We start from the raw sequence: 22,539 nt of genomic DNA on the forward strand, positions 1-22,539 counted from the left end.
AAAATAGTGGTTAAATATTGTTAAGATGCATCACAAATCACCACCCCTATTTTTTTTCTTCTTTCACTTGGTGAACCACCTCTCCCATGATCAAATTGCAAGAAGATGTTCTTGAATAATCAAAGAGTTTGTGGGTCAAATCTATCTGCAGAAAACCTCCATGCTTATTCACTGTTTGGGAGCAGAAGGTCAAGAGATATTTGAGAATTTATCAGTTAGTAGTGGAGGGCGATGGGGACACACTAGATGAATTTGGCGCTGACATCAAAAAATTTGATTTGCATTTTCTGCCCATATCCATAACACTGCAAAGGTTCTATTTTGGTAAAAGGACATACAAAGATGGGGAATCGGTAGAAGATTTTGTGATGGCACTGAGAAAACTGGCCTCACAATGCAATTTTAGAGAGAATACTGAAGAGAGGATTAGGGACCAATTTATGTTGGAGTGTAGAAATTACAAGGGGCAAGAAGCTTTATGGTGTAAGAAAGATCCCTCTCTCACTGAAGTTTTAACAGCTAAACAAATAGAACAAACACTCTTGGGAGTGCATATGTGACTTACACAAATCCAAATAGATTGTGGCTGTTCTTAAAACAAGCGGAATTGAACAAAGAAAACAACAAAATGTCAAATTCAAAATTCTTTGTTTTTGATGTGGCGATCTCAATCATTTAGCCAACAGTAAAGAGTGTCCTACGCTACATTTCACATGCAGGTCTTGCAGAAGAAAGGGACATTTTGCAAATTATGGTAAATCCTCTTTTTCCAAAGGCAAAATCAATGAGGTGGAAGTAGAAGATGAGGATATTGTATTGCAAATTGTTAACAAGGTTAAATTTGTTTCAAATTCAAGATGTCTTCATCCTGCTGATGTAGTTAGCATTAACGGGATAAGAGTGTCCATGATGATGGACTCTGGGGCGAAACTACACCTCTTGTCTCTGATGAAGATTATGATTGTTGTTTCAAAGGTAAAGTTGATCTGTTTCAACCTGGTGTAACACCTTACAGCTCTGGTGGTAAACCCACAGAATTAATTGGATATGTTGAAGCTAAAATTTGAGTTTAGAGAAAATTGTGCTGAGGGAAAAGTTAATGTTCCAATGAAAGGAGACACTATTTTAAGCTGGCCACATCAAAAGCTGTTGGGCATTTATTTAGATCCAAATCTCACAACCCAGGTTCAAGTCACAGCAGCAAGGACCACATCAGATGTTTTTCATAAAGGGTTTCCTAAAGTAGTTTCGGATAGGGTTGGTTGTGTGAAAGGGTACACTCATGACATTTTAAAATCCAATGCCACTCCTGTCACTAGTAAAGTGAGAAACATACCTGTTAATTGGTATGATGCTGTGGAAAAAGAGCTTAACAGATTAAAGAATGTAGGCTGCACCTGTGGTTTTAGCAACTAAATCTTCTGGAGATATAAGTCTATACACAGACCGTAGAAATCTTAATAAGGAAGTAGTGGAGGTTAGGTTTCCATTGCCCACTATTATGGAAATCACAATGTTCGGGGAATGCTAACTTTTTATCTACCCTCAATCTCACTTCGGCCTACCACCAGAATATCCTTAATGAAGAGTCCAAGAACCTCACTGCATTCATAACACCAGTTGGTGTATTGCGTTTCAATAGAATGCCATTTGGACTTTGCTCAGCAGCATCTGTTTTTCAGAGGCTAATGTCTGGTTTGTTCATGGGAATAAAAAATATTTAAAAAATTCAAGATGATGATCTCATATATAGTAAAACCTTGGAGGAACACATGAGTAAGGTCAGGGAAATTCAGAAAATCTTTGAGGGACATTGAAGTTCAGCAAATGTTGTTTCTGTGTGGCTGAATCGCATATTTGGGTCATGTGTTATCTGGTAAGAGGATCAAACCTAAAGAAGAGTTGGTGAATATCATTAAGCGTCATCCATCCCCTACCAAGAAAGAAGATGTTCAATCCTTTTTAGGAATGTCAGGATATTATACAAGATTCATTTCAAAACATTTTTGGCTGAGGTTTTTGCCAGAGAGGGGTATACTAAATATATACTTACAGATAATGGAAGTCAATTAACATCAGAGGCAATGGAAAGATTCCTTTTGAACAGAGGTATTTCACACACAAAAATTAGCCCTTTATCATCTAGATATGTCGGAAATGTTTAACATAATATTAAAGGAAACCATTCAGGTTGCTAGCAGTAATGGAGTGATTGGATTCAAGCAGTAAAGAAAAGGGTGGAAGAATGTAGGTTTAATCCTCATACCACCAGTGGAGTTTCTTCTTTTGCGCTGTTAAGGAACGTGTGTCTAACACTATGATAAGGCCACCATGGATTAAAGAGTACAACGTAAAGAATGAAATGTCAAAATGCATAGGCGATGAAACAAGAAAAAGGGAGAAAAGAATGCAAGTTAAAAGGAAAGAGAACTATGAGCTGCGAAAAGCTGTAAAACCCAAGGTGATGTGTGTGGGAGACATTGTAAAAATAAAATTAGCAGGAAACAGTCATGGTGTATCACTCTCTAGCAGACCATACACTGTGACAAAGGTGTTTCGAAATGCTGCCAGTATGGAAGATGGTCGCATATGGAATTTCAACAGAATTGTACTATTGAGATAATTTTTCTACTTTTTTGCTTATTTCTCTTAGTGTCCAGATTGTTTTTGCTCTATGTATATACTGATTTATAGTTCTCGTCGGCATTCTTTATCTTGTGTGTTTTAGGGAAGGGAGGAGTGTGGTATGTTCACCACCTTTATTAGATTATTCACTCTTTTCTTTATGTTTAGTAGTTCTGTGTTGGTTGCATTCCTTGTGAAACGTTATGTTTTGAAATAGATTGGGAGAAAAACTGTTTGAACCACCTTTATGTATATGATTTTCCTGTGGTTGGAGTTTCCAGTACATCAAGATTAAATCTTTATCTCTTTTCTACAACAGCTTCCTGAATAATTTTACATGTAGTTACATTCTTGTCTATTAATTAACATTTTTACACCCATCTACATTTGTGAGGTGCCCTTTTTATATAAAGAGTTCGAAACACAGAATGGGAGGTCATTTGTTAGTACTTGATTTGCAGCAAAATCTCGAGCTCCTCTTGAATCACAGACACCTCTGTGGCTATAAAGTCCTTCATAATCGCACAACATGTTATGGGAGTTCTTACAAATTTCGGAGACCTTTACCTGAAATCCAATTGTTGTGAACAGTTAAAAAATGCATAGCTTTCCTTGATTTTTATTATTCTATGTTATCATCTATTTTATCATGTCAACTGAAGGATGATCAGTACACACTAAGAAAAACAATGAGCTATGGTTTAATTGTTGGCTCGGGTACTGTGCATTTTCTGACTAACTATAAAAGCTCTATTTAGAGCCAAGTGAATTTATAAACTTGGTCTATCAACGCAGGAAACTTCGCTCTTGTGAAGACATGAAAAGTTCACCAGCAAGGCCAATTTCCTACCACAGGATGTCGCAACAGTAAATCGTGGCAGCAGCCATTCCAGCTATCAAGGTGCCACAGAGAGGATGCGAGGGTCAGGCACTCAGCTGCCCTGAGTGGTACTGTGAATGGTTCCCCTTCCTAAAAAAGACCACTAAAGCAGTCCCTTTTTTTTCAAACTTTGCAATCTTTATGAAATACAAAGTCCTTAAAGCTTAAGAAATAATTGCGTGAGGTTGCAAGTTCTCTGAATTCACAATTCTGAACACATGTAGTTGTTTATGGCCAGGGCTGGACAGGTTAATCATGTATTTATAATTAGGCGTAGTTTATCAGGTTGTACACCTTAACAACCTCCCTCATTGTTTTACCACCGGAGTCATAGGGTCTTATCATGTAATTTATAATTAGGCCTAGTTTTTTGGGCTGGACACTAATAAGCTCGCAGATTGTTTTTCCACCAGAGTCACTGTGATGTCCACCTTGTGTTACTGGGACCCTGATTTATTAACTGGTTAACAAGCCCATGGGGCGTAGGAGATAAGAGTTTTTGAACTTTAGAAATGGTAAAATGACAGGCAGGAATTTCTTTCTTGAGCGGAGACTTCGGTCAGCTCGGCAGACGAAGAAATAACCTGTGAGAGTTCCATATCCTGAAATCAGTATTCACAGATGTCAAACTGCAAAACCTTTGCAAAAGTCTCCATGCAAGTGAGCTTAGGGACAGCTAGGGACTGGTTTATGGATACCCTGCAAAGGAATACCACCTTTAGTTTCCCTTGCTTGAGATAGGCGACTATGCAACACCTTAGCATAAACCTTGGAAGAAGACGACTAATCATCACTTGCTAAAGAAAGCCAAGGGAACTGAATCTGTACAAGTACCTGACGCCCTAAGATTCAGTACCTGTAGTAGAGAGCTTAGTCCAAGACGTGACCTGAGACCCAAAGTCGTCCTTGTTCTGCTGTAGTGGATGAAACCCAAGTACATTGAGCCCGGATGAGTATCTAATCACTGTGTGGTCCTGGAGTATGTTTTGTTGTGATTCAATACACTCCCAAGTTAACCATGATATTCATTCTTAAAGACTAACTAATACAACAATAGACTGTCTTGCGTCAAGTGTACACCTTACAAATACAACATTTGTTTTCCAGGGTGATGCCTTTAGATATTCACACTTTAAATCACATTAAGATCGTCCACTAACAGACACTCAAATAACATTCCTGTCTGAAAACCAGATACCTCAACCAATTATCTGTAGAGGACCAACTCTGGCATAAGACAGATAGTTAACCACGGAAGTGAGCACCTGTATTTTTTGTTTCCCTGGTCAAGATGTATAAAATCTAATTCCATTCACCCAGCATCTTCTTAAAACGAAAGTGAGACACTACTGAATAAACGTAGCTTGAAACCTCATGAACAGTCCCAGAAAATCATGTACTAGGTAATAAGGATAAATAAAAACTCAAGTAGTAATTCTACCACCAGATGAATATGTTGTCCCTATCTGCAAACAATCCTTAGTAAGAGCTCATGTGGCTGCAAGCTGCCCCATGGAATGTTGCTGAGCTGCATCTTCTTGATGCTGGTTCTATACAAGTTCCTGGAACTGCACAACTGAAACCTAACCAGGAATGGTAAGAAGCATCCAGCCACCTTGCATGAACCACTGGATGACAAAGATCTTTTCCCCATTTGTAGTATTTTTCTTTAAGATTTTTCTTATTAGAGGAATGTCACACTCTTCCGATACCTCACTGGGTCCCCCAGTTCCCATGTCATACTCCACCCTTGTTTCAATCTGTCTTATCGATGATACACAGCCATGATACACCCAGACGAGTGTACCAATAAACCGGCTCTCGTCAGCCTCACTATCTAAAACACAAGCACATAAATGCCAAGTACATCAAGATAATACAGCTATGCCCAACCCACACACCACAAGGCCACTATAATGAACCTGAGTGGCTACTTACCTAAATGTAACATGGTTGCAACACAAGTTCTATCTTGCAACACTCAAAATATTGTGCACGTTACTACTGAGGTTCCACAGCACCATGTCATCAAGTATGTGTTACTAGTAAATCTTTCATGCTCGACAGGTTTTCTACCACTACATCCCACTCAAATGTGTATCATTGTGTGCATTATGTACGACTTTTCATGCTATAAAATTTCAAATATAAACCTTATGGAACCCCCCCAAAAATGAGGTCTCTTGTAAACTAGGGCTTTCACCCAACCACTAAATTCTGGACAGATAGAACCCACAACCTCATCCAGTTAAACTTCTCTTTCCCTCAATGCTGAAGTCCAAGTATGAAGATAAAATGTGTGTGAGAGAGAAAGAAAGAGTTTTCGATCCTACTGAATGTTGCAGTAGATATTTTACCTTCCACCTTACTTTTCATGTAAAACAGCTGGCCTTCTTGACATAGATATTGTCATTGTTATTTCCAGTTAAGTTTTTATTCCTTAAAAAAAACCATCTTGGCTTGACCGGTTAAACTATTTACCTCTCCCAACAGGTTAGGTCAATGAGCTTAACAGCTGCCTCTGAAATAAGCAATGTTAAGAAGGTCGAAATGTTGAATCCAAATTAAGCCACCCATATCCTTATGAAGATTAAAAAACAGTACCCTTACAATGGGCAATAGTAACAATTGAAATCAGTAGAGCTTGGAGACAGCATGAGTAACTCTGTGACCCTTAAAAATATTGTGATCTCGTACCTCAGTGAGCTTCTTTAAAAGGGTAGTCTTCATTGAAAGAGTAGTCTTTGCACGGAGAAGCTGCTCCAGTGTGACCCAGCTGGTACCCTAGGGCAGAGGCTAGCTTGCTTCTCAAGGGTCTCTTGATCAGGTTTGCAGGAGTCCAACCACAACACACAAGACAACTTTGGGCTTTCTCTCACCTGGAGCCTGTCAACTAGGTTTCTTACAATTTCATTTGACTAAGAAGAATGTTACATCTGCAGATAATCATATACTTAAAATCTGTAGAAGCACCAATCTACCTAATTAAACTTCAGAACGTATGAGGTTCATTTAAACACCACCCAAGAAAAGCCATTATATGTTTAGTTCTCTTGGTCTTATTACATAAACTAAAGATGAGAAGAACATATTTTAATAGGTGCATAGTTTGTGTAATTTCCCTTCCAAGTCATTTCTGAAACAAAGATACGGGGTAAGCAGGTCTCTAAAATTACATTAAATGTATTTCTATTTGTACTCACAGGCATTCTTCTGCAATGAACAAAGACTATTTGTTACACTAGTAAAAGTATATATATCACTCAATACATGCAACACTTAAAGGATGACTACATTATGGTACAAAATAGCTATAAAAGGATGTACTTCTTAAAACTGAAAAATAAGTTGACGCAAACAGTGGCCTAAAGAGCAAGTCCTTGCACTCAGAAGATGTAAGCAAAATTATTATGGTAACATGCTATTGATTTCCATCAATAAATTTTTGATAAATGTACTAGCTATATGACTTCCCAGTTGTAATTATCCTTTATTACCCTACACCAAATATATGCATATTCATGCTCAAATTGTGGTTTAACATAGACCACTCACCTGTATGAGTTCTGACATGGGTTTTCAGTTGGTTACATTGAGTAAAAGCCTTCCCACAAAGATGACATACGTAAGGTTTCACTCCTTTATGAATTCGCATATGCCGTCGTAGGCTGCTAGCTTCAGAAAACACCTTGCCACATGTGTTGCATATTGGCCTTGTCTTTGAGTACTTTCCATCAACGTCGTTTTCAGAGCCATCCAGCTCAAAGACGTTTTCTGCATAGTCGGTGTTTGAAAAGCAGCGCTCTTTCAGAGCACAGCTCTGTGGTTTTGCATGTTCGTGTTTCATTGCAATAGGGTGACTTGCATTGTCTTGAGTTAAAAAAGTTTCACTTTCAAATACAGAGGCAAACTGTAACTCCAAGTCGGTATTCACTTGTGCAGCTTGTTCCGTTATCTCGGAGGACAGTTTGTTTGCATCCAGTAACATTTCTATTGATGAGTTTTTTTGTGTTTCCCTCTGATGATGCTGTACAACCTTATTTTGTAGCTTTTTGTGAACACCGAAGAGTCGTTTTCGTTTTCTAGTTAGAGAGGACTTTTTCTTCCAAATTAACCTCTTTGTTTGTAAGCGAAGGGCATCTGTACGAGCATTGTCCAACTTCTTGTTATTTTGATCTCCAAAATGGAGAAAGCAAGGCTGTTGAGACAAGTCAGCGCTATCTCCAAGTTCAGACATCTCAGCAGTGGCATGGATAGGAATCACACCACTGGGCTCCATCTTCATTTTACACTTGGAGATCACTTCTTCCACTTTTAGATACTGAGCAGCTTGGTGGATTTCTTTAACATTACAACTATAAAGAAAACAAGGTTAAAGAGGCATTAGTCAAACACATTGGCAAAGCCAACAGTTCTGGCTGTTTTATCAATGAAAATGATTCTTCATGGATTGTGTTTGTGTTTAAATGGACGAGCGAGAGGGTGAATGTGAACATGAGTCATCATCATCACAATATTATTTATTTGGAGCAAATATTTCTCTATAAAAGATACAAATATCCACACAATACAGCGATTAAAATGTAAGCAGTCTTTAAAGAGTCAATACAATAAAACCGTCAATAACCAATACGTCAAATATCCATTACGATAAAACAGTTAGCAAATTTGTCTCTTACAAGATCATTACAAATCAATTTCATGAAAGGTCTCCACAGCATTTCCTTGTCCTGACAACACATTTTAAATATTTGGCTGCAGAGAAACGGATACATGAAGTGTGAGTGCAACTCCTGGAGGTAAAACATGGCTGGTCTGCTTTTGGAAAAAGAGAAATCCTTCATCAAAGGTAAAATATACTTTTTTCTGGGCCGGTGATAAAAATTAAAAAACAATGAAACGTGTAAACGTGATTGGAGCCCTCAAACTGCCGCCCAAAACTACACCTTTACGCACTGCCCTCAGCCCTCCATAACCATCCAGCCCAAAAACACTACCTCGGAGTCCCCCCACCCTGAACCCGAACACCGTCCCCTTTAATTAAAAAAAAAAAAAAAAAAAAACAACCCCCCCAAACTTCCCCATTCCCCCAGCCCTCGGACCCCACCATATCCTTAAAAATACCCCAACTCGCCCTTGCCCCACTTACCGAGCCGCTGAGTTCCTCTCCCCGCTGAGTGCCCGAACCACTCATATGCACGGAGTCTTAACCACGGATTTGTGTGGTTCAGGCAAGTGTGTTAACGCTTGTGTGGTTATGGTCTGTGTGGCACTGGCCACATAGTAAAGGTCGTTTCCCCACGTACATCTCTAAATATTTTGTCAAACCATTCCGACTTTCTAATCATTCTACGTAGATGCATATGCCTAGCCTTTACATTTAGGGACCTGGAAGCAAAGGTCTAAGCTATAGAATTCTCACAGCACTGTCATCTAATCATAGCTCAAACTGTTCTCTGCGAGAAAACCAGGTCTCCTGAAAAATTCTCTTTATTAGTTTTGTTCCACTTGAGTGTCACCCCAACCCTTTTGCTAACCGCTCTTCCAATAGTGACTTGCTATCCTTTAAATATGATGTGAAAATAAAAAGAAATGAAATGGGAGTGCTGAACCTGGGGCTCATTACTATTTGGAGCAACTAGTCTATAAAAATACTCTAGAGGAACCACAGAGGTCTTTCTATCCTCACACAGATAATTTGCTAAAATTGAGAGGGCCATCTCATCTTAAAAGGCAGAGTTAAAATTTACATCACAATAAGTGTTAGGTACCGGACTGAGATATTCTTCAAAAGGCAAAATAATTACAACTACAGCTAAGTAACACATGCTGTGCATTGATTTTGTAGGGGTATTCCCCACTCCTGGAAGGTTGGGTTGAAGTGGGTGTGTTTGCAAACAGATATTTGATTTGTGAAAGTGTGTCTAGATGTCCACATGGCTGCCATCCATACATTTATGGATATATTTGCAATGAATGCCAGTATGGCTCCATTATTCCCCACTGAGTGTGCTCTTGGTTTCTCTCCTGTAGTACTGCTCCAGCTAGTTTACAGCATGCCTGTATGGTTTATACTATCCACCTCTCATGGCTCCTTTTGTGACCACAGGACCATTACTCACTGGTGGGCAGAAATAAAAAACAAATGGCGACCTCTCCCGATTTGTTTTGTTTCATGTTGATAATGCTACACTACCCTTCTGAATTCTGGTGAACGCAGAGCCCTTTCTGCTTGGGTCTTTGGCTGTTGGAAGACGGCTGGCATCTGTTTTGCCTGATTAACATGGGGAGTACAGTACATCTAGGGAGGGAACTGTGGATCTGGTCTCAAGTCCACCCTGTCCAAATATATTTGGAAGTAAGATTCCTGTATTGCGAGTGGCTCCCCTAGATGGCAGAATTCTAAGTCCTCAGGAGCCATGTAGCTAACCTTATTAGTGGTGGATTCTGGGTAGCACACTTGCTGCCCCCACCTTATATTATTCATAGAATAGGTAATGTGGGTAGTTTTATCATCCTGCCCTGTGCCGTTTCCATTCGGCCTAAGTATCATGCCTGCTGGCCCATTACAAGGCTGCTAATAATCAGCAACATGGTTGTGTATTTACACCTGCTTAGCACTAGTGGTATCAGTGCGATTGTGGGAGAAGCGCCGGTATAGTTCCCTGATCAGTCTATATATAGGGCATTCCAATAGATAGGTGGGGAGGATCCCTAAATGCGCAGCTTTGGCGTTTTTTGATGAGATCTATATCCAGTGTGTCCCATTCTTGGAAAATGCTTTCCATTTTCCCTTTTTTAACTCCACTCATGTGAGGTACTGGTGTGGCCGCTTAAACTGTCTACTTCCAGGTTTGGAGTGTCTGGAAGGTGCATAGCTAGCAGGGTTATGTGCCTAAATATTGCTCGGTTCCGTATCTCATGTGCTAGTTTGGACAGCATGAGACCTTTTCCCACATTGTTTGTGGAAGGAATGCATGGTTGTTGTACTGTCCATCTAAATTTGTACTATTTTCCCACAGCGAGCATGTGGAATGCATTTAACTCTATGAACACGGTGTTCAGTTTTACCACATTTACGTGTTTGACTGCTTCCAAAGAGTTACATTGACCTTGATGCTTAGCTTCTCCATATGTGTTGGCCATCCCGTGTAGGAAGCATTCTTAGTAATGGTCACTGAGGAAGCTGAATGTTGGAACAGAGCAGTATTCTCTCCGCTCTATTGGCTTCTATTTGAAAGACATTGGGAGGAAAGGGGGAGGTGGGGCAGGTTTTTACTTTTGGATGGGAGGGTGTGTGACTCGTTGCCTGCTGGCTATGCATCTCTCTATGTCTTTGCTCCTTTCCACTTCATTCATTCCTTAGCCTTCACTCTCCCTCAACATGTTTACTCTGTTACGCTTCCAGGAACATTCTCTGGTCACACCTGTCTCATCTCTTTATACAGAATCCCTTGGTATAATCAGGACTTGGCAGCACACATGGCTTATGAATGGAGACACAACAGTTCTCTCACTTAATACCAAGAACCTCAACTAATGAGTTAAGAAAAAGATGCTTGAATACTGCATTAGACTTGGCAGTGATATTATCCTTCTACTAGAAACTAGAACTGGTGTTAGTAAAGGTGTATTGTTGAGAACTAATTAAGTAGAAGAATTCGCAAAATCTGCTGCAGTTATAAAATAGAGCTAAATTGATATCTAAACGATCAAAATGAACTATGATTCCTTCTGAATCCGATCTGGGAGGGATATGATTAAACTAGGTCATCAATAAGTTCTATAACTCTGCCCTAAGGTTACTATAACCCGCGTACTCGCCATGCACAGTTGTCTTATCATTAATTTTTTTGGCAAATGTTGCAGTGATATTATCAATGGTGTCATAAAAGATATCATCACTGATGTAATATGTGGGGTAATAAGCATGGCGAGGGTGTAAGTTATAGTTACCTTAGGGCGTGAATTATAGTTAGTTGAGTTAATCATAACTATAACTGCTGAATTTGTATGGTTTTGTGCCTAACTACAACGTCCCTCTAACCTTTGTTTTTTAAGTGAACATAAATATCTATATAGATATATAGATATATAGATATATATATATATCTATATATCTATATAGATATATATATATATATATATATATATATATATACATATATACACACGCTCAAAAAAAATCAAAGGTTACAGCGACGTTATAGTTAGGAAATAGAAATTAGAAAAAACATAGAAATTCACTTTAAAAAAAAAAATCAAAAGGTTACGGGGACATTACAGTTAGGCTCACATTTTAAACGTACAAAACTATAGATATTCACTTGTTATAGAGTCACCTCAAGTAACCATAACGTGTGCCCTAAGGTAACTATTTCTCGCTCCTCTGTCATGCACGTGTTTTTCATTATAAGTTTTACTGCAAATATTACATTGATTATCAATAATGTTATCAAAGATGTCATGAGTGCCATAATTTTGTGGGGTAATTAGCAGTGCATGGTGAGGGTCCGAGTTAGAGTTACCTTAGGGCACGAGTTTCAAGATGGCTGCCAACACTTCCTGGCTGAAGTGTTGACAGCCAATCAGAGCTGTGCATTTCCCCGCATGAGCTCGTCATTATTCGCAAAGTCATAAGGGCGGATCCACATCTCTACATGTACTTTCCCTTTAATATCTCAAAAATGATTGAAAGGATTTACATCAAATAAGCGAAAGCACAATCTGTGTACCAAAAGCTAGCTTTGTACCACATTTGGTGTAATTCAGTCCAGTCGGTCGGGTGCTGTAGTTGTGTTCAAAGGTACTATGGAAATTAACATGGGAAATGCAACTTTTATGCCCCCCCTTATCTTTGCCCCCTGCTTGATGGATCACCCCAAAACTTGCTGTGCGCAAAAAGAATCAGCAGGGCACATTTTTTGGGGAAAATTTCGTAAAGACTTGTCAAACTGTGCCAAAGATATAGGCAAGTAAAAAAATGCTTTTTCTATGGAAACATGGTCCTAATGTTAACTACATAGTGGCAACCGCCACTAGGATATATATTCTCCACATCATAGTTATAGTAACCTTAGGGCATGAGTTATAGTTACTTGAGATAACAACTACAGTTAGTGAATTTCTATGGTTTGGTACATTTAAAATGTGAGCTTAACTAGAATGTAACTGTAACCTTTGTTTTTTTTTCCAGTGTATTTCTATGTTTTTTTTAATGTATAGTAATTTTCATTACCATTCGTTAATCCAACGTGCAAGGCTGGGGTTGACTGCAGGGCCTTGCCTGTGACCAGCCCCTGTGGACAACCACTATAACCACCCAGCCCTGCATGCCCCACCCCTAGGGCGATATCGGCACCGGGGACCTAATCCCCTGGCCCCCCAACTGATCTCGGCCCTAGGGATCCCATCCAACTGGACTGGCCTAACCTATTATATTTTTGGGATTGGGAGGGTGCAGCCACCCTTCCCAGGCCGATCTCACTCTGGGGACCCCATCCCCCGAGCCCGGCATAAACATTTTTTTGGGGGGGGGGGGGGGGGGGGGGTGGCCCCCCTCTCCAGGCTGATTTTGGCCACGGGAACCCCACCCTCCGAGGCCTAGCCTCATTTTTTTCTTGTTGGGAGAGGCCAATCTCAGCCCTAGGGATCGTATCCCCAGCCTAATTATTCTCTTTTATTTTCTAGCCCCGCCCCAGGGACCCCATTCCCCGGGACCTGGTCATGTGACCTGGGTTCTCCTGTGGAAGCCAGCACTGTGTCACACAGAGGGAGCTGCTAAAGCAGCAATTGTTTCTTCTGTCTCCCTGCCTGTATGTTTGCAGGAAGACAGAGGAAACCTCTTATTACAGCGAGGGAGAGCTGTTTGACAACTGCGAGCAGAGTGTTTGCTGTGACTTGGCTGAAGCAGTCAAAACTGAAGCCAAGCCACAGCAAACAGCTATGTCCTGGGAGTAGGCATCCTGGGACATAGCAGGAGCCTGACCTGGGGGATAGTGGTTCATAGGGCTATCAGTGGCTCCATGAGGGGGCCTGCTCAACTACCCTCCAATGTATATAGCCCGTGCATAGCCCCAGGGAGGTGGTGGCCTCCGGGTCATTAAGGGGTCTGAAACAGACATCTTTCATTCGGCATCCTGCATTATTTTTATTCAATGCCCTGGGGATTTGGTGGTCCCCAGTGTAGCGGGGGGCTGTGTGGACCCCCACATCATACAAGTAGTAGGCCCCGTGGAGGTGGTGGTGGTGCCCAGGGCAGCGAGCACCCCCGCATTAAAATATAAATTCCCCCGGGGCTTCTAAATGACGAAGCGCAGGAGACCGTGTGTCGGCCCCCTCAAATTCTTCACGTCCCTAAATATACTTATTTGTATTTCCTTTAATTTTACTAAAACTACTGAACTTATTTACGCCAAATAACAAAAAGGTCGCTTTCTGGACCAAGAACTACCTTTCTGCCAAATTAGGTGTAACTCCGTCCAGTGGTTTCCGAGCTGTTGCTGTTCAAAATCCCAATGGGAAAATGAATGGGAAAAAATGCATTTTGGGCCCCCTCCTTTTTCTCGGTCCCACTTTGACAGATCACCCCGAAAGTTTTGAGACAGCAGCTGATGTGACTGGTGACATTTAAAAAAAAAAAAATTTGTATAGATTCAACCAGCGCCAAAAATATAGGCAAGTAAAAAACGCTTTTTCTATAGAAACTAGGTCCTAACTATAACTACCTAGTGGCAACTACCACTATGATACAGATATATATATGTATATATATATATATTTTTGTTTACTTTGAGCCCCAGGGTGGGTCCCTGAGGGACCCCGAAAAAGGGCTAGAATGTCAGGGCATCCCTATCATACTCCCTTATGTCATTTTTAAGAATGGGGACAACATTTCCTTGTCCTGTAATGGCCGGCACAACATTCTAGCAATATTGTGGCCAGCTAATAAGAGCCCGCGCTCTGAAAAAAACCCTCAGCCAACTACAAGGCTTGAATTTTTTAATTTCAGACGAATTGTCCAGATATTTATATATTTGTAAAGTTAATTTCTAAAAACCTACTGAAAGGGATTACATCAAATCCCAAAAAGCACGACTTCCTGGAAAAGATCTAGTTTTCTGCCAAATCTGGTGTAATTCCGTTCAGCCTTTTTGGCTGCAGCACTGTCCAAAAAATCCAACGGAAACTTAATTTCGGGACCTGCCCTTTTCTTGGCCTCTGCTTGACGGATCATCTGAAAGTTTCCAGGAAGGAGCTAGGGTGGATGAACTTTATTTTTTAAAGTTTTGTGAAGATTCGTCAAACAGCATCATACACTCTGACTCCTTCATGGAAAGTTTTGCACTGTTCTGTCAAGTGGAGCCAAAAAAAAGGAAGATTGGAGGGAGGGGGTCGCCAAGACACTGATTTTCCATGTTAATTCCCATAGCAAATTTTGCTCTTTGACACAGAAGAAACAGCGAAACGAAATTGCAACAAATTTGACAAAAAGTTAAACCACCACTTTCAGAGTTTTCCATCAATATGCACTACTGGTATTGTTTTGCAGTGTCGTAATGTTTTGAAGGCTCGCAACACATTGTAGATCCATGCTAACATAACACATAATACCTGCATAACACACAGCTTGTATTCACCGAAATAACTTTTCATTGTAATATCATGCAAAATTTAAAAATTCAGACAAGCTGAATAGTCCAAGTTATTATCCTTTGTACATTACCTGTCAAGATTTATGTTCCCTGTGTATATAAATTCCAAAATATGTTCGAAGTCTGCAGCTTTAACTTGATCTTGATCCAGAAAGACATTATTGTCTGTTGTACACCTGTAGAGTGCACCAAAGTACTCGCTGAAGGACACAAGAACATTCCGATGGACTCTGAACTGGAACTCGCCAATAACTACAGTGCAGTCGCACAAGAAACCCGACTCTCGCTGTTGGTTCAGCTTGTCCAAGAGATGTTTACAGTGCTGGTAGTACTGCATGGCCGCAATTAGAGACAATCTTTTTCAAGACCTAAAAACAAGGAGAAAAGTTTCCCATTTATTCTTCCAGTACAGAGGCAGATATTTCTTATAAACAATGTCGCCACACTAGGGTTCCTACTCCCTGCTAAGGATAAAGCACCATGTACAGCATGCATTATTTGAAGTATCCAGAATGAAATAACATGTTCGTGAACCAAGATTTATATTTGTGTTCCACTAGAAAAGTTAAAAATATTAAGTTAAAAACCTGAAAGGCTGTTAAGGGTATCAACTGACCCTCATAATCAAAGGTCAACAGGTTTCATTAAACTCACTGTGCTCCAGTTCTATAGGCTGCTTAACCTAGTGTTTGCCAGCCCCACTTCTGAATTGAATCGGAGAGCCACAATTGAGTGCTAAATATTCAAGAAGCCAGGCTGGTTTGAGACAACAGCGATGTATAAGGTTTGCAATTATAAGTTCACATAAAAATATTCACAACCAGCAAAGAAACACAAATTGCCACACGACTGCCCCAAATGCCCAGACCATTTTTCAAATGGAGAACAGGAAGCAACTTCCTTGGGTGTACCTAGTGCACCCAAAACAACAACACCCAAGCTTCCACCAGTCAAGTCTCAGGAGGAGTGATTATGGACAACTACCACGTTGAGGTAACAGCCTCAGGTTACCAACTGAGGTTTTTTTTTATCTTAGGGTCTACTCAAAAGCGGTAACTGTGCAGAGCATATGTATGTAGCAATCATCCTAGAACTTGAAAGAGCCCCAGGGGCTGATCAACAGCTTAATCGCACACAGCGGCTGTGTTTTGGACTGCTTCCAACAGGGAAGAGGGTGTACACTAACTCAAGGGTAGCCTTATAAGGGAATTTAACCAGATAATAGCTGCAAGAGCAGCGCATGAACTCAAAAACGGCATGATAAAATGCAGATATCTTTGGGGAGATTTCAGTGTGAGCATTCGTTCTTCCTAAATGACAAGAGAAAAAAATTAATGAAGTTAACCCAACCGCTATGCCAACGTTTGACAGGCTCCGAGTCCCTCAAATATCGGGATGGGCTTTCAACGAAGCCCAAAAAGATGAAAGGGTGGCAGACTGTATCGTAACCAGTGCTTTAAATGGGCCGGTACTGAGTACCGGCACTTTTTTATTTTGGGAGGGAGAGTACCGGCACATCTCAAGAAAAACGTAATACTTTCAATTGAAGAGTACCGGCACTTCTCAAAAACAAGCAGGTACTCTGGCACAGAGTACCTGCACTTTAATTTTTCCATTTCAAGCACTGATCGTAACTGAGCTCTGTCACTACTGCGTGCCTTCTGTGAACTAAGTAAACAATGAATACTTCATGAGAGCCAATTGTGAATCATTCTATTGCTACTTCATGCAAATCTGTTTAAAGGGTTTTGGGAGGAAGCAAACACAAAAGACATGAAACAAAGGGAATCCCAAAACCTCCAGTACATCTTGGCATTTAAATATGAGATTAGCACATGTAAGCAAGCACAATATGGCGGGGTATATAGAAGAGCACTGGAACTCAAAATTCAACAATAAGAGGTGTCATACGTGGAAAGGGCATTAGTACAATAAAATGTGAGTGATTAAATGGCAAAATATAGTTGTAATTTCGAGGGCAATGGTTTTCCACCTTTTACCGCAGTGATACTTTTGAGATAAGAGAGAAAAAAAAATCAGTAGATCTACAAGGCCAACGATGAAACCGCCTGCAGCAAATCAGAAAAAGGAATTGAGTGGGAGTTGAAATTTGTTGTGGAGTGTTGAATGTTGCAAGGGGGTCAAGAATGGCAAACACAACAAAGTAGATTAGGTAATACTAAAAGAGAATGTCAAAATATGAGAAATGCTTGTACCAACATACAGTAACCACTGATAATTATCCTGGGAGGTATACCACCAAACAAGGGCCAAACAAATACAGTCGTGGCACTGTGTAGTCAGACTGCTAGGCTAAACACCCTCTGAGCGTTAACATAAGCAATCATAGAAGGGGGATGTCCAAGGAAGTTTTGAGTGCTGCTTCTTGTTGGCAATGTCATAGCACAGCTAAAAATTATGGAACGACATACATCCAGAGTAGATCCACACAAATCCATCAATTGTGTGCCCTAACTAATATTGAGACGGGTGTGACAGCTCGAAAAGGAAACATGTTGACTGTCATCAATGAGTGGCATACTTTAAATGTGTATTTTTTTAATGAAATGCACGTGACAAGGAAAGCTAACTGAACACGATCGTTACTAATATCTAAGCGAATCAGAATCGGTGATGGGGCAAATAGCCTTACAAATTTTGGGGGGCATATGAGGCCCAATCTTGTGCTGGTTTCCGGAGATATGTGTAATGTGATGATAAACGGTATAATAATCTGAAAACAACGGGCAAGCTCCATCATTCCTAACCTCGCGTGTTTTCTCCTGTGTACCTGTGTCGTAATACAATGCCATAGTATGTTGCCTGTACAAAACGAAGACACTTTTTACCTTGAGCGACACACAAGGCTTTCGTGGAAGATGTATGTTCCCTTGTAATCATTTCGAGTGGTTATAAGCTGTTCGATTCTATATAGCTCGTTTAAGAGATGCCACGTCAAATCTTCATATAAACATGCATCCACTCAAAGGAAACTGCATCCAGGGTTAATCAAAACACAACCCTTTCATGAACGGACTCAAGTCCTACACGAAGGCTGCATTTGTGATGCTGGTAGAAGCCAGTGTCCAATAAAAGGGATGCCAACTTTAGGCTTCTACTCCTGGGTAAATTGGAGCGGAAAGCATTGTAGATGATGCTTTATTGGGCATCATATAGGGAAGGAGGATGAGTGAGAGAACGAGAGAACAAATGTCCGTCAGCAGATTGCACTTCCCAGGACTGAAATCCTTTACACAGACACGTGGCTACCTGACAGGACAAAATATATTCTATGAATGGCACCAAGGGATTGCTCAGGAGTTATTCTTTGGGGGGCAGGGGCGTTAGGGAACAAGCACGTTGCTATAGCCTACAAAGCACTTCCACTAACAGTCCTTCATCTTATACCCTGGGTAAGTGCCTGGGCACCATCTGTGATGTGCCGATCCTGTACATTTTTTTCCTTCTTTGAAGTCTGGAATTTGTAGTCCTGTTTTAAAACGGAATAAACAAGACTACAGGTCCCAGAATAAAAAGGGAAAAAAACTGGACCGCAGCAGTACGCCACGCATGGACCTGAGAAACTTGGCAGGTGGTAGGCGCTACCATTACAGGTGGGCTTCAACTCGTAGGGTCTCCAGAATGTAGCTGCTTTTGCAACTATAATAATATCAAGAAACTTTGGTGGACAGGAGGATGTGTAAGAATTGGGGGGTGGGGGTCTGACAGCAAGAAACTTGAAAAAATAACAATAATACAACTGCAGGTACTACTCATAGGGTTTCCTCCTTTAACACAACAGTTGGTGTTCTATTTTAAAGATAAATGGTAAGGAACATGATGGCGGCATATGCATGAAGGTAACAGTTGAATGCTTGGTATGATTTTGCACAAATGGGTAACAATTCGAAGGGGAAAATTAGTAATCTGCCTTGGACGCTGGAGAAATGGATTGTAGAAAGATGAAAGAACATGGAGTCAGTGGCCCTCACCGCTACTACACTTTCCTCACAAACAGAAAAAAAACGGAAGGAATACAGGAGCTGTACGGAGACCAACAGTCCGCTACTTACACGGACCTCCCGTGAATTCAGCCTAACGTCCGTCGTCCGTATCAGAGCTTTTTAACGGATGGGATTTGTTGTGATTTTAGCACTTCCGGGTCGCATGCAACCAATGCCGCGATTAAACATACTCTGAGAGTCATCTGGGAGTGGGCGGTTCGGCAAACGTGTAAAGCGACATTGGATTGGAGAATTGAGATCGTTCCCCTTGTCCGCCCCTAGCCTCTCCTAGCGCACAGTGCAGAATTCCGATGCATTGATTGGCTGTGGAGCCCGCACGTGCCTGTGTCCTGTCCGCCCACTTTTTACAAAGTTTGTACTAGATGGTGCCCATGTTGGAGTCAGCGGGTGGTGGTTAGAGATAGGTCGTAGGTGGGCACGGCCTCTCTCGGACTGTTTGCATGCTGCTACATGCGTTATGGTTAGGAAGAAAGGGAGTATGAACAGCACAGAGTGAGACTCTAGGCAGTGAAAGTGAGCAGTGGTTCCTGTCGGTCTTCCCACGATTGGCAGCCTGATCGGTCCTCTAAACCTTTATTGCTGGAGGATGTAATGTTGAGGGGCCCTAGGCCCTCATGCTACTAAATAAGGTGACACAGACACATAGGTAAGGTTCATGTAACTGGCCCTGGGAACGTGCGCATGGCCTTTTTTATTAGCAGGGTCACCTGATTGGGGTGAGTGTAGAAGACAGCCCTCAGCAGAGTGGATGGTAGAAACACTAGAATGTGTCCAGCAGGACACTACATCCCTCTGAAACTTCATTTAAAAGAAACAAACAACCAAGTCCAGCCTGTGGGAGAGAATCATAAACACAAAAGAAACACTGAGTCTCTTTAGGCAGTCCGCCAGACATGCTGCATGGAACAGGTACATCTGGGCACTTGGTATCACGATTCGCCGCTGTTGTTTAACAAGACTACTCTGGACACAACTAGCAGTGCAGATGACGTCTGGATACCTCATTCGCCTGTCCACGACATCACAGTTCGCTTGGGGACTGTCAGACCTGTCCCGCCTGGGCTCCCAGTGTAAGAGTCTATGTACAACGTTTGATGCTGGTGCATCAGGAGAAGTGGGGAGTCCACTTTAAGGATCTCTGAAAGGCATTCTGGCGCCAGGGATGGCACACATCCAAAGACTGCAGATGACCTAGATGAAGAAGCAGCGACCTCGAAGGCCTTGATGCATCCTGATGTCCAGTGGTAGAGCAGCGTCAGGCTTCCCTCTTGCGCCAGAACTCCATCAGACACAAGTCTCCTCGAGGCCCTTTGGCAGGCTGCCAAGGGACCGTGTGGACTGTGCCGGGCCTATTGCAGGCCAAGCGAAAGCATCTCTGAGGAAAAGCCCACAGGACCACATCCCAGTCGCGCATGGAGCCACAAGGGTGGTTGTAGCAGGGTTGGCGTGCTCAGGCCGTTTGGACTCGGGAGCTCTGGCCTTAGTGCAGTAGTCTTTGGGTGACCAGTCTCTGTGACCTCTGTGCTTCCCGGGGCCTGTCGCAGAGCTGCCCCAGACACATCTCTTGTGGAGGGATTCTTCTCTTACCGGAATTCTCTTGAGCCCCTTGCCCCTGGATTGCTACAGGACCACGTCCGAGTCTCGTGAAACCCCAACGGTGGATGATACGAATAGTCTGGTCTGGTCTGCTCTCGCCGGCAGATGTCTGGTTCACAGGGGCTCATGGCAGGTGTTTGGGTGGTTAGCCTCCCACAGTGCTGGGAATGCCTTGCAAACTTCAGATCTTGCTGCTGACTTTGGCTCCACTCAGGTGGTGCTGTGCTTCTGAGGTGTGTTGGGTGATGCACCTCGTAAAGATGAGGCTCTTGCGACATATTGCTGAAGATCAACAGGTGGCGGTATCTTCTCTGGTGAAAGGATGACTTGAGGGATTTCGTGGCCACTAGTGGTTCTTTCGTGTGCATTTGGCAACAGGGATGCCATTGTGGCCAAGCAGCTGGTGACAGGTGGCAGATCGGCCGAGCTCGGAAGCATTGGGCCTGGAGCCAGTTCGCACATGCTAGCGGCTTACAGTTGGTCCACCTGCAAGCTCTCTCCAGTGACATCTGTTCACCCTGGTGGCTGTCTTGTGGTGAAGGATGCCTTCTTGTCTGCTGGCATGAGTCCTCAGTCCTGTTGCTCTTCTCGTTTCGCTTGCGCACCTGTGGTGGTGTTGATCTTCTGTGTGACCAGTCTGTCACACCCTTCTTCTCTGGTTCTTCACGTCGTAGCTCCGAACCACATTCTTCTCTCCTAGCTTTAGGTTCTTTGTGTGGCATTGCCCACCAGGTCGCATGTTGCGCTACATAGACCTTTTGCTGGCTTGCCCTGCACCTCTGCCAGTGCATTGTGTTCTGCCGCAGCCTCTCGCAGGCTGAATTCTGCCAGTAGGACTTAGTCTGCTCTCGTTGCAGACCTCTCACAGGTTTGGTTTGTTCCGGGATCATCTTGGTGGTCTGCTCCCAGACTGGAGGGTCACCGTCTTCTTTTCTGCGTCTTCACTCGAAGGTGCCGCCCTTGCGCCTCAAGACTGTGCTGTCGCATTGCTCTCTCCTGCTTCCGGTTGCTTGGCAGGGTTGGACAGTTCTGCTGAACGATGGGCCAGCGGTGATCAACTTGAGCTGTGGTGTGACCGGCTGGGGCGGTGTGGTAGTGGATATCAAAATGATGACCAGAACTGCAGAGGTACTCTGGAGCTGTGATTTATTCAGCAGAGGAGACCCACGGCCGGCACACAAAGCAGGCAGCAACCGCTCTCCCAGCCGCATTCCATAAACTGACTTTCCCAATCCCCATAACAACCACAGAATTCTAATCCCCATAGCAACAAACACAGTATTAAGAATACAACACCATCTCCCTTTTAACAAAACAAAAGGAAAAAAAACATAATTAAAGAAAACACGAAAAATATACACAAGGAAAAACTAATACTGACAAAACAATAAATTCAACAGAAGCATTCCTAACTCTACAGAGAATACTAATATCTGACAAAATCTTTGAATCTAACAGGAGCATTCCTAACTCTACAGGTCCTGTTCACATTCTTGTTAACAGAGGAGTCAACAACATTACGTTGAACAATGGAACAATCAGTAAGTGGGGACCCAAAATCCCTGTTATGAGTCTCCTTGTCATACACAACATCCCAGAAGTCACATTCGAAGTTGTCATGGAGAGGTACATCCCCTAACTTTTTCTTAATGATATCAGCTTGCTCACTAGTTATCTTCACAACAGCATTCTTGTTCCACCAACCCTTACCCTGTAAGCAGACCGCTCTTCTAGAGATTTTCTCAACCTTGACCGGTTG

General features: G+C 42.1%; 1 protein-coding gene across 6 annotated transcripts in view; it reads right to left on the bottom strand.

Moving 5' to 3' along the window:
• Positions 1-22,539, bottom strand: part of MYNN (myoneurin) — a 237,253-nt gene that overhangs the window by 104,580 nt on the left and 110,134 nt on the right. For 3 of the 6 annotated variants that reach the window (XM_069213201.1, XM_069213202.1, XM_069213199.1), the window contains exons 2-3: positions 15,231-15,527; positions 7,061-7,860 (exon numbers count right to left, since the gene is read on the bottom strand). In XM_069213201.1, coding sequence (XP_069069302.1) covers positions 7,061-7,860; positions 15,231-15,496 — 1,066 coding nt within the window. In that variant the 5' untranslated portion in view covers positions 15,497-15,527. Of the gene's footprint in view, positions 1-7,060; positions 7,861-15,230; positions 15,528-19,232; positions 19,358-22,539 lie in introns of those variants that run through there. The other 3 variants (XM_069213203.1, XM_069213197.1, XM_069213198.1) reach the window with 2 other exon arrangements.

The sequence above is a fragment of the Pleurodeles waltl genome, chromosome 11 (genome assembly GCF_031143425.1).
Source record: "Pleurodeles waltl isolate 20211129_DDA chromosome 11, aPleWal1.hap1.20221129, whole genome shotgun sequence".
NCBI classification, from domain to species: domain Eukaryota; kingdom Metazoa; phylum Chordata; class Amphibia; order Caudata; family Salamandridae; genus Pleurodeles; species Pleurodeles waltl.